Genomic DNA, 12,104 nt, shown 5'->3' with positions numbered 1-12,104 from the left:
CTTACTTATTTATTTTTTGTTATTATTAGAGGAGGAAAAAGTCTTAATTTTGATATATCAATAAAATATTGATTGAACACTTCGAAGCATTCAATTATCCAAATTAAATTATATTGAAACCAATAACTTACGTAACATAAAACAAGAAATTATATTTCTTTATAATATCAGGTTACAAAAAAAGAAAACAAACTGGTTAGTAGAAATATTTGGTAAGTAATTATAAAAAAATTGTGACTAATGCATCATATGAAACGATAAAAAAAACATATCAAAATATATAAAACAAATAATAATACTTTGCAACAAGTGAACAATTCAAATAAAAATGAGAAGACTATAAAATATATTTTAATGTGGACATTGTTTTTTCAATGCAATTCGAATTGCGTTTTTTTTTTTTTCAAAGAGCGTTTATAAATAAGTTGCGCATTTTCCATGAATGTAGAGTTAAAGATGAAATTTAAATATAAATAGGATTTTCCTGTCCAGTCAACAACCGGAACATGGACGTCGGCATCGTTTTCATCAAAATCTATGAGAGCAAAATCCATTTAGTTTAAATAAATTTATAGAATTATATTATTTTCAATGAAATACCTCTCCGACAGATGTGGCTAATAGATTAACTATTTTCTCATGTGGAACGGCAACTACGCTTTGATTATTGATTTCAATAATGCGATGACCAACACGTACTCCTCCACGCTCAGCAATTCCACCGCGTAGCAAACTACAAATCTAAATTTTTGCAGAAAATCCGATGTTAGTTTCATTTCATTTGACCAATTGTTGTGCGTTTAGTTTTTAATTTGTTGCATAAATTTTGGCAAATACTTACGACACCATTTTGAACACTGAATCCGAGTTGGTACTTTGTGTTTGGTCGTTTTATTTTGACTTCAACAACCGGTGGACAAGGCACAACTGTAAATTTAACGGCGGTTTGAGTTTTTGTGTTTCGGATATATGTTTGGCATGTCGATAAGGGCAATCCAACCAAGCTAAGACCATTTATTGCAATAATTTGATCGCCAATATTTAATTGACCACAACGTGCAGCGGCTCCAGTTGACAGAAGATTTGCAATGACAACTGTTGGTAGCATTGAGCCCCATCCGGATTCAATCAATATCTGAAAAAAGAATCACAAAGAATTACAGTTTGATCTTTTTCAAATTGGCCAAATTAATGATGGAATCCAATGTTATGAAAAAATTCGTCCACTAAATGTCAATGAAATGAATGTAAAAGAATATAAATCCCAAAAATAAATGATTTGTACTCACCATGCCTAGTATTTCACCTTTTGTCTTTGGTACAACAACTTCCTTTTGAAGTTCTTTCTTTGCGAATATTTCTAATTCATCGCCGAAAATCTCTTGACTATTGAGCACCTCTTGATAGTCCATTTCCTTAACAAAGCTATGATCTTCAATTCCATTTGCTTTCAAAAATTCCATGTAGGCTACTTGGAATGCCTGCCCAATCGATTGAGCAATAAATTGAGCCTCGTCACTTTCGAATACGTGACAAATCATTTTTGGTGTACGATTTAATTTCGGTCCATCATCTGAATCGGATGGAACGAATCGACGACGAGCCATTAATACAACCAAATCACCAATATCAGCTATGTAGGATATGGTGCGTAGGGCATGATCCATCATTATTTCTTTTAAATCCGTATTTAGCACCATTATTTTCTCTGTTGAAATGAACAAATCAACCTCCGTACTGGGCTGTGATTCACCTTCTGGAGCCTATTGTTTGATGCAACATAGAAAACACCCAGATTTTTATAAGAAGAAACATATAAATATATATATATATATAGTATAAATCTATAATGTAATAAAGCCAAACACAAACACAGGAAAAATATACAAAATGAATTAATGATATGGTAAGGTGAACTTCTTGCCAAAAAGAAAAAGGGCATTTGAGAAAAGAAAGATACAATTCGGAAGAATTTTTGTTTATGTGATTACTGTGCAAAAATAAAACTGTGCGCCACCGAAAGACAAATACAAAGTGCAATTGATTGCATCACGAAAAAAAGAACAACATTTTTGTTTGGTTTTATTTTTGTTTCTACGTACCAATGCCTATTTGAAATTCAATTTTGTTATTTTGAATTGTGTTTGTTATTCCACATGCAGCGGTCATTTGTGTTAGTTAACATGAATGACAAATCGAATTGCGAAATGATTATTCGAAGAAAAGAGAAAAAAGATAGAAAATTTTACATTCAGTTAGTTTTAGACATGAACAATATTCGTATAAATATAATCAATGACCAGTTTTAACTTTTCAAGTAAATTGATTTTATACTTTATGTCAGGTCACTAGCTTCTACAATGAGTACCTTTCTGATTCATTGAATATGCGTAAATTTTTGTTTTGTATTAGTTTTTTTATGCCACGTATAATAATTTACCTTGATGCGCGAGACAGCTTCTTCGGCCTGCATCATGCGAGTGGATTTGGTTGGTTGTCCTTCGCAAACAAGCTGAGTAGATCCCAAATATCGGGCTCTGAATAAAACGCCCTCAATCAAAACTGCTGGTTCCCAATAACGACCTTCACAAAAATACAAACACATTTTGGAATTATTTTTACCATCTTCTATTCTATTTGCAAAATGAAATGTTGGAATAGAGTGAAACTTATTGGTTAGACAATTAAATCATTGACACTTACACAATTTCCAGTTGCATCAAGCATATGAAGTATTGTTAGTTTGATAGTTATTGTGGTCAGTTTCATTTGTTAGTTGTTTTGATTTGAAATTAATTATAATTTTCGTTTTATGGTGTCAGATGTTAGATTAGTAGTTAGTGATTAGCATGATATTTGGATGAAAATCATAAGAAATACAAATGGAAAATATCAGTAAAATTGTAAAAATGTATCCTCCCACCAAAAATAGATATTCATTTCATACAAAATAGTATCGTATACCTTCTTTATTACGTGACTTTCCGGATCGATTTTTTTCCGTTTCGTTTTTGGAACTCTGCGAATCGGATGGGCTTTTTTGAATTTTTGACAATTGTGACTTGTTTGGTGACGTTGAGCTATCTTTATTTTCATTTTGATTGCTGACGCTCGGATTTTTTGGTAGATGTTGATTTGATGACTGTGGATTCGGTGGCGATGACGATGAATTCGATGAATTATTAGCACATGCTGCAGATACACCACTTGATGTTCCGATACCTAAAATAGACGTTTTACCAGATGTACCATACAGAAATGATTTGTCGCCAATCTAGATGTATACCTTGTCGAATTGACGCAGATGAAAATGTTTGTGCGTGATGTTGTTGCTGTTGCATTGTTTTCGATGAAAGTGATGCCGAAGGAGACTTAATCAATCGAGATGGACGATCACACCAATTGGTCGACGACTAAAATACATACAGCCGCTTTAGATAAATAAATTTATTCAGATTGTGAGAGGTTATATTCACCTTGTCATCATAAAAACCATGATCATCAAGACGTTGTTGGCCAAGTAAACGATCAGTTTCTAAATCGGTATCAGCTTCCTCATCATCAACGCTCAATGGTTTTGAAATATTGTGATCGGAATTGAGGCTTTCATGAGACTGATTATGTTGATTGTGATGATGACGAGGTAGCCATATCGGTGAGTTTTTGTCATTTTTCATTGGTTTTTTCTCCTCTTCGTGTTGTTGTTGTTGCTGCTGCTGCTGCGGCTGTAGCTGTTGTTGACTCGCTGTCGGTTGAAGCGTCTTTGATTGCTGTATCGAACTGCGAATATCTTTTAGTGTTGACTGTACTATTTCAATGTGATCTTCGTGGTATGATGAAACGTTCACATTGTTGTGTGTAGTACTTATCTGTGCCAAAGGAGCTAAAATAATACAATTAGTGGAAATTCGCTTCATATAAATCGATTATCTACTTACGATTCGAAAAAATGGACGAAATATCTGAGTCCAAGTAACTCTTACTAGATATATCCACGTGTTTCTCTTCTTTTATCGGCTGCTGTTGTTGTAACAGTGATGACGGTTGTGGTTGGCCAATTGTACTTATTTCTGCAGAAATGAATGTGTTTGTCATTTTCCAATTTTGTTTTAAAAACACTTTTTTATTAATCATATCTTACCAATGCCATTTTGAACATCTGGTTCTTTATTAGATGTTGTTTCGATCGTTGGACTTAACACATCAATCAAGTTAATGTTATTTGATTGGACTGCATTGCTTGTGTTATTTGTGGTGTTTGCAATTGAGCTGACTGGAGTTGGATTGAGCATTTTTCCCATACTATTTATATTGCTAGCAATATACTTGTTATCAAAAATATTGTTTATTTGCGCTGATGAATTGGTTGTATTGTTAGCTGTTGTTGATATATTATTCGCAGTGTACGGAACAGGGTTGTTATTTTCTGTGTCAGATGCATGACCGCTTGACAGGCCATCTTCGAGTACCGGCATACTGGTGTACAGTCGTGAATAGTCTGGTATAACGCCACTAGAGCTGTTCAATCCGGAACCAGTTAGGCAATGGCTGTTCATGCCAATACATCCATTTAAATCATTCGATAGGCTATCTAAATCACCGCAATTTGAATCATAATCAGTAGTTTCGGGAGATAGAGTAAAATGTCTTGAGTAGCGTCTCTGTTGATTCATTTCCAATTCTGTATCAGCCAATTCACCACTGCTACGACTATTCGAATCCAAATATAATTCGACATCATTATTTTCATATTCATCAGACTGCTGATGAGTATAGTTGTTGGCGTATCGTGATTTGGGCGATTGGTACGATGACGTATTATTATAATCTTTGTTATTTGTTGTGGGAACTTTGGCCAAACGCTGTCCAATATAATTGGCATCCATATTTTTCTCATCGATTTCATTCAGATTTTCCTAAAAAGTTTTAAATTTTTTGAAATTTTAACAAACGCAGTCGTAAATATCGTTTGTGTTTTAACTTACTAGACTTCCAGTATCACTTTCGTTGAAGCAATCAGCGATTTTCTTCTCCTCATCATTTGTTGGACATTTGAAAAAGTCTTCAAGTACTTTGCGTGTCTCCGAAAACTCATACAAATAATCAAATGTAGTTGTATTTGGAGCTGTAGTAGTGAATGACGAACGATTAGCATTGTTTGAAAGCGTTGTAGATGGCAAATGGTTACCCAATAAATTGATACGATCTACAAGTGAAATAAATTCGTTTTATTTTCTTTCGTATTTGAGAGTTGTGATTTTAATAGTCGATGAATTACCCGTATAGTTTGGTGTGGTTTTTGTATTATTTTCACTGACCGTGGCGCTTCTCTCATTTTTCGAGGGCGATGAGGGCGAATTCTGCGATGAAATAGGCACTGCTTGTGAGTTCGTGGGGGATGTACTATCACACGTTGCAACTTGTTTATTCGGAATGTTTGGCGTCGATGTAACTTGAGTGGGTGATACTGATGGTGAACATTTATTCAACGCATTATTCTGATATTCGAATCCTGTAGCGTTGCTGCATTTGTCTTTAGCTTCTTCGTTTGTTGATCCGTTTATGCTTGCATTTGATGGTGATGTTGTAATACGCTAAGCAATTATTGAAATAAAATTATTTTTAATTGTTATATTGCTTTTTCGCTTGTTAAATGAAATTACCTTCGGAAAACCGGGTCGAGGTGGAAACAGAGTTGGTGAAGTGAGCATTTTCCGTGAACTTGGTGGGCGGTCGAAGTGCTGTTGATTTGTCGTTGACGTGTATTGATATTGATGAAGAGGTAGATCTTGCTGATAGTGTCCAAAACGTCTTGGTGAACCTTCGTACTCTGCAATCGGCAGAATGCCTTTTTTTCGTTTAGACACAAAGATTGAGAGAGCAAACGGAAGTGATAGAAAATAAGAAACACAGGAAACAAATAACCAATTGCAACCAATTTATGGAAAAAAAAATTAGGTCAATTTTCAATTTTTGAATTTCTCTTTAAATTTTCATTTGGATCACAAGCACACACAGAGAATGGACTTTATTACTTCTACAAAAAATCAAATATCATTTGGAATTGATGACATTTTAAACTCAATCAAAAGCAATGGAAATAGAAACATTAGGATATTTTGGAATTACATTAAATATAATTTCTTGTTTTCTGGCTATGAAACTAACCAATCATTTTTGTCACATTATCCGTGCTAAAAGAATTTGTATTACTGTCACGTTCGTCGTCGTCATCATCATCGAGTAGCATGTGGTTAAAGCGGTAACTGGATTGAGACTTGCTGGTCGAATTGTTTTGTTGGTGTGACGCTTTGTTTTGAGACGGAAAGTGCTTTTCGTTTTGATTTCGCCAATTATCAATATCATCAAAAACAACAATTTCACCATCCGAAACCAGAGTAGCTGGTCGCTTGGTAGATGAACGCTGATGCGACTGGATTGGTGATACAGGACTTGTGGCATTCTTTTCTTTATTTTCGTGTTGATTGACTGGGCTGCGGCCAACTTTAATCTGATGTTGCACTGGATTGTGCGAATAATGATGCATCTCATTAAAATCGGGTGAGTTTAATACAGTGCTGGCAGGCGTTGTGTTTGGTGTACGTCTTCTTTTCTCCCAAATGTTTCCGTCGCGCATAAAATCATCACTTTCTGTCCATTTTCGCAGATCGTTTGACGAAGACTCCCATTTTTGATGCATTTTCGTCATTTGATTGGAACCGTCAAAACCACCAAGGTAATCGTTGCTTTGGTGCTGATTATTAGCATTACGTTGATAATTACTATTGCTATTATGCTGATACACTATGCAATATACGAAAAACGAAATCGATTACATTTTTTTATTACTTCACAACATTGAATGACAACGTATTATAATTCATATATGAAATAAAGTTTTATGAAATAAAAAAAATATTTAAATATGGCAATTACATCGTGTTGCATAGCCCGCGTGATTCATTCTTGAAGCTGTCTCGCCAATTCCGCTAATATTGTTTTGGATGAGTTCATTACTGTCATCATTGAGTGATGCATCTGCGTTTTGGTTATTCATATTGCGCGTATAAGCTCTACTGTTATCAATAAGCGTATTATCGGAACTTTCACTCACGATAAAATGTTTATTTCGATTTTTATAATCGCCGTTTGACGGCGATGATGCGAATAATAAAGAAGCTGAAGCTAATGCAGTGCTGTTTGTCTCAATATAGAGAGCCGTTTTGTTTAAATGTGCATCGTTTTTTGGTCGACACTTTGGGAACAACGCCGATATTTGTTCGTTTAAAATATTTGCCGACGACTTTGAGTCAACTGTAAGTATATTTGATGCAATCGACAGTGGAGCCGGAAAGTTTGAGGCAATATTTGCGCTGCTTGAGCCTGTCGTTTGGGGCGATGATAATTGATTTCCAGACGAATCAACCGCTGAACTATAATCCTTTGCAACGTAATAGTTATTTTCGCTGAGAATATTACGATTGTTACTACTTTGCGTATACTGTGCTATATTGATTTGGGATTTCCGATTATAATTTGCGTTCGTGGCCTTTTTATTATCCACTTGCTGCTGTTGTTGTTGCACATTTGCGCTTATCATCGCTCCTTCAAAAATGGACTCTGTCAAGCGTTACGAAAAATATAATTATTATTCATAACTAATTTGAAGCAAAATTAAAGGCTAAAAAACTGAACGACATCAAAGAAGGGGCCTGCAGAAAAAGGAAGTGGGCACAGGATATTGAACCTTAACATATGTTCAAAACTTGCACACTTAATCGGATAAAATACACATATACTGCGTAAATCCACGCAAAATGTAAAAGAAAGTTTGAAAGAATGAATCAGAGAGAACAAACTGGATTACACACAAAAGAAAAGGAAACCACAAAAAGAAAGAGAGACGGCGTGCATATTATGTTTGGGGGAAGGTAGAGTGAATCATCGATTGTCATTTGGGGTTGTTGAAACGAATACACTTTCATATACTTTATACACAATATTCGAAATTCATGTTAACAATATTTTCACTGATTTTCATGTTTTTTCTTTCAACGTTTTAAATTATTTTAACTTATTCACACAGTCACTTCTACTTTCAGAGATAAAATTACTTATTTCTGTCTTCAACAGTACATAATTTTTTCTACCGAGTTTACATCCAGACGTAATGAATTAGTGCATCAAGAATAAAAGTGTATTAAACTCTTACAGTACTGAGAAGAACATTAAATTTAAGTTAATAAACATTGAAATTGTAAAATGTAAAATCTCACCGAAATTTTCTTTAAATTCTTATATCTTAAAAAAACCAGAGCACAAAAATGGAACAGAACATGAACTATGTTCTACGACGTTCTCTGCACTACATACAGCGAGTTAAGTGTATGTTGAAAAGTGGCGAAAACGAAAGAAAAATCGATAACAACGAATTGCGGTGGCCATCCGTATACAGTACAGTACACATGCACAACCACCACAGGGATGACGCACGAATACGGTTGAATTCACACGTATTGCAAGCTATACCATGGAGCCAGTCATACACTGTATCGAACGGGAAAAGTTTTGTGTAAAAGAAGGGAGAATTCATTTCGCTGTATGTTATCAAATACGGTCGCGGCGACATACAAACATTCGATATTATTGAAAAAGGAAAATCTAACCATAGGGAAAATCATTATTACACACACACACCCAAACAGTCTGACACATCGCACTTTGTATAGAGACGAACATATGTAGATACTGATACGTACACCACCGCCGTATCAAGACGCAACCACTTTTTCCAATAGATTTAAAGAAATATTCGATGCAAAATCTGTCTATATTTTAAGTTGATTTTTTTTTCTTTGGTTTTACTTTGGTCATGCTTAAATTCAATGCTTTTAAACTTACCAATTGCAACATTTTACTACTAATGATGTATACAAACGAAACAGAAATCAGAAAATGATTGCTTGTTGATTTTGTACACTTTGTTTTGGTTCCTTTGTTTAATGACTCGGTAAACTTTTTTTCACCCAAAACTTTCACACACATTTAATCGCATTTCAAATAAAATATAAACATAAATTTATTAAAATTATCGCGCACCAAAATTATCAAATAAATATTCTAATTATTAGAGAATGTTCACACTATTTTAAAACAAACATGTTAGTACTTTCATTCTGCTCACTTTGTATTGTACACCTTTATGATGAACTCTATGGGTTTTTAAAGCAATTCGTATTGATTTTGACAATTGTCTAGCAAATACATTTAGGAAAATAAAAATAAAACCGAAAATACAACACACACTGACATACGGCGCTCTTACGTGGCGAATTCGATTGAAGGCGAATTCGGAATATGACAGTCCAATTGGATGAAAACACAGTTGTATTTCAAGTATTTTCTTCAGTTTCAGATAAGAACGTAATTGGTTTCTGCTTATTGGTTTCTTTTTTTTGCTTATAAAAATTTGATATTTAGCCAATATTGCACCATGATATGAATAAAGTAAATATTCCTACGCAATTGTATCTTTTACTTTTTATGATTCGCACCACTTATGGCAACACTGAATTCGTTGCAAATATTTTGGAATACGACTATAATATTTGCGATTTTTAAAAGTGATATATGAGCGTTTGTGAAAAAACAAAAGCAATTGGTAATTATATCCTCGCCTACAGATTTGCCACAGTTTTTAGTTCAAATTGCACTCAAAACATATGATTGATTTGGCAAAATTTTGGGATTATGTTGAAAATGTAAGTAATGCGAATGATTTGTTTGAAGTCATCGATAATAATTGAAGATAATTAAGTAAGACCTTGTTTATGCATATTCGATTGACTCACATGTATGGAAGAAATACGACAATGAGGTGAATACGAAATGAAGTTTCAGCATTGAATAATAATGCAATAGTGTTAACCGACGTCTTGCAATTGTTGAATAAACGGGGCACAAGCATTGAAGCATAGAGAGACTTGATTTAATTGTTGTTGATTTTCATCGGTGCTGTTAAAAACCGTTCAAAATCTCTTAGATTTTATTGCATAAGCTGTAACAGATTGAAAGTGGAGAGAAGACTCGTGTATGCAATAAAAAAAATAACAATGTACAATTCACGGTTTGGTACAAATGCATGCGAATTGATCGTTATTTTTGAATGCGATACATCTTTTACCAATCACTAAATAGGCTTATCGCTCACCATATACGTATGCATTTTCCGTCTGTATCAAAGCTCCGAAACGGAATGATTTTTAATCAGATGATAAATAATAACGCAAGCGTAGAAGTAAGGCGCATTGTTACCACAAGTGGAAAGTACTGTTAATATTTTACATGCATCGATTCAATAGGTGCACATCTGTACAATTCACACCAAATCCAAACCGTAGCAACAAGATAATGTAATGCATTCCATTCGACCGAGATTCGACTATCTGTTCGAATTCATCGTGTTGTTGTTGCTTTTTTTCAGTACTCAGAAAAATCACTCAACACACTTTATTACGATATTTTCGTTTAGACTCGATCGACAAGGTAAACAAATACAGTGCTGATTTTCAACCATTCTTTATTATTATTTATCATATTGAAGCGCAAGCGTGTAAGCTTCGTCATTCGTATTTAATTTTTTTGATAAGACAATATAGCTACAATTCGATCCGCAATTGGAAAACTCAAAATATTCTATTGTAGTTGTAAAACGACCATCGATTCGATACAATCGAAGACAATTCCGTCATAACAGTGAATGAAATATATTTTGCACCGTTTATACTTAGTGTAACAGAAAGTGTTTTAATGTTTACAGTGAATGTTCAATATTTGGATTGGATTGGCTCGGTTTGGTTTGGTTCAATAGTTTCATTGAGCGTATTTTACGGTTTCAATATGTGTTTTGTCGTAATGGTTTCGAGGTGAATTGATTTTAAGAGATATTGATGTGTTTACTCTGGAAGCGTTGTGTTTCAAAAATAGATTAAAACATGTTGTTGAGCTGATCACAAGTAGTTTTTTTTTTAATATAGTGAAAAGTGACAAATTTACAATAATAAATCAAAGTAAATAATTGATTGGATCGATAGAAGAGTGATCAATTTATTTGATCTGAAGCAAAGTCAAATGGGTCGTCCAAGCAAAAATTCTCAAATGGATAAAAACAAAGAGAAGATTGATGTAAGTTAATAGGTATCGCCCACATCTTGTATAGTTTGCCATGTGCCTAATGTTTTTATGTGCTAATGTCTCAATATATAGTTTGATTAGTTTTTTTTTTCAAGATTTTTAATTCAATTGTGGAACCAATGTTTAAAAAAGAGCCAATATTTGTATAGTTGATGATTCAATTCGTCATAGTTTCAAGCATCAGTGTGATTCGTTTTAAATTAATTTAACTTCGCTGACACTTTGATATGTATCTAGTAGAATAGTGTATCCCAGAACATATTGCTACCGAGATAAGAGTGGCGGCGCTTGAAAACACTCAACATATGCATGTGTACAATTGAACAGTTACCATTTAACGTACTGCTAAACGATCGTATCAATTTTATAACTCCATTTGGTGTGCCCGGCAGATTGGTTCAGTAATTGGTCCCTACAACTTGTGACTAATGTCACACACTTGAGAAATTAAACAACAACGAGTGAATAATCTATCATGGAGAATACGATTCAAGCAATTAATTTCTACGCAGCAATCGCATTGAAGAGTGTATGCGTTTGCGTGTTAAAATGAACAAAGTAATACCATATTCCGAATATGTCGAAAAGTGAGGCAGAAAATCATTCGTCAGAAAGCGATGCATTGAAGCAATAACCGATTGAATGCTACATACGATGAGTCTAATTAACATTTTGAACTATTGTACAAGCAAATACAACTTGGAATATATGAAAACATACTAAAATACTGTCATCATCTTGGTGGTTTTACAATCTCACTTGAAAGTTATAACTGTTTTTCACTCATTTGGTTTGTGATAACAGGGAAAAACCAGTTGGAAATGAATTTAGCTGAATGACATCGACAAAGTTCCCAGAGGCAATATTTAGGTGTTCTATGCATTCCATTGCATGTAACTATAAAAAAATGC

General features: G+C 34.0%; 1 protein-coding gene across 8 annotated transcripts; it reads right to left on the bottom strand.

Annotated features, from left to right (window-relative positions):
* Window positions 1–332: 332 nt before the first annotated feature.
* Window positions 333–9,211, bottom strand: LOC116346302 (uncharacterized protein DDB_G0283357). Of its 8 annotated transcripts, XM_031776267.1 has the most exons (18): window positions 8,902–9,210; window positions 6,937–7,620; window positions 6,169–6,804; window positions 5,664–5,848; window positions 5,279–5,594; window positions 5,189–5,206; window positions 4,986–5,125; window positions 4,142–4,916; window positions 3,939–4,070; window positions 3,477–3,883; window positions 3,287–3,413; window positions 2,965–3,222; window positions 2,441–2,583; window positions 2,103–2,108; window positions 1,290–1,763; window positions 842–1,135; window positions 601–741; window positions 333–535 (listed from the first exon to the last, which is right to left on the bottom strand). In XM_031776267.1, exons 2-18 carry the CDS (start codon window positions 7,598–7,600, stop codon window positions 464–466), a joined length of 4,788 nt encoding a protein of 1,595 aa, XP_031632127.1. In that variant the 5' UTR covers window positions 7,601–7,620; window positions 8,902–9,210; the 3' UTR covers window positions 333–463. The 8 variants fall into 8 exon arrangements, with proteins under 8 accessions (XP_031632127.1, XP_031632124.1, XP_031632119.1 ...); XM_031776264.1 differs by having other exon boundaries at window positions 4,986–5,206; window positions 5,664–5,830; window positions 8,902–9,211; XM_031776259.1 differs by having other exon boundaries at window positions 4,986–5,206.
* Window positions 9,212–12,104: the final 2,893 nt, after the last annotated feature.

Source organism: Contarinia nasturtii, unplaced genomic scaffold (genome assembly GCF_009176525.2).
Source record: "Contarinia nasturtii isolate CC-2019 unplaced genomic scaffold, AAFC_CNas_1.1 Cnas_scaffold_1500, whole genome shotgun sequence".
NCBI classification, from domain to species: Eukaryota; Metazoa; Arthropoda; class Insecta; order Diptera; family Cecidomyiidae; genus Contarinia; species Contarinia nasturtii.
This window is presented reverse-complemented; position numbering and strand designations above follow the sequence as displayed.

Bases quoted from the DNA above. Each gene is read 5' to 3' on its own strand.
- LOC116346302 (XM_031776259.1), bottom strand. From the start codon at position 7,600: ATGATAAGCGCAAATGTGCAACAACAACAGCAGCAAGTGGATAATAAA. The intron at 5,849-6,168 runs GTTAGTTTCATA...AACGAAAAAAAG, and splicing joins TAATGTGACAAAAATGATTG to GCATTCTGCCGATTGCAGAG. The intron at 5,207-5,278 runs GTAATTCATCGA...TTTCACTTGTAG, and splicing joins AACCACACCAAACTATACGG to ATCGTATCAATTTATTGGGT.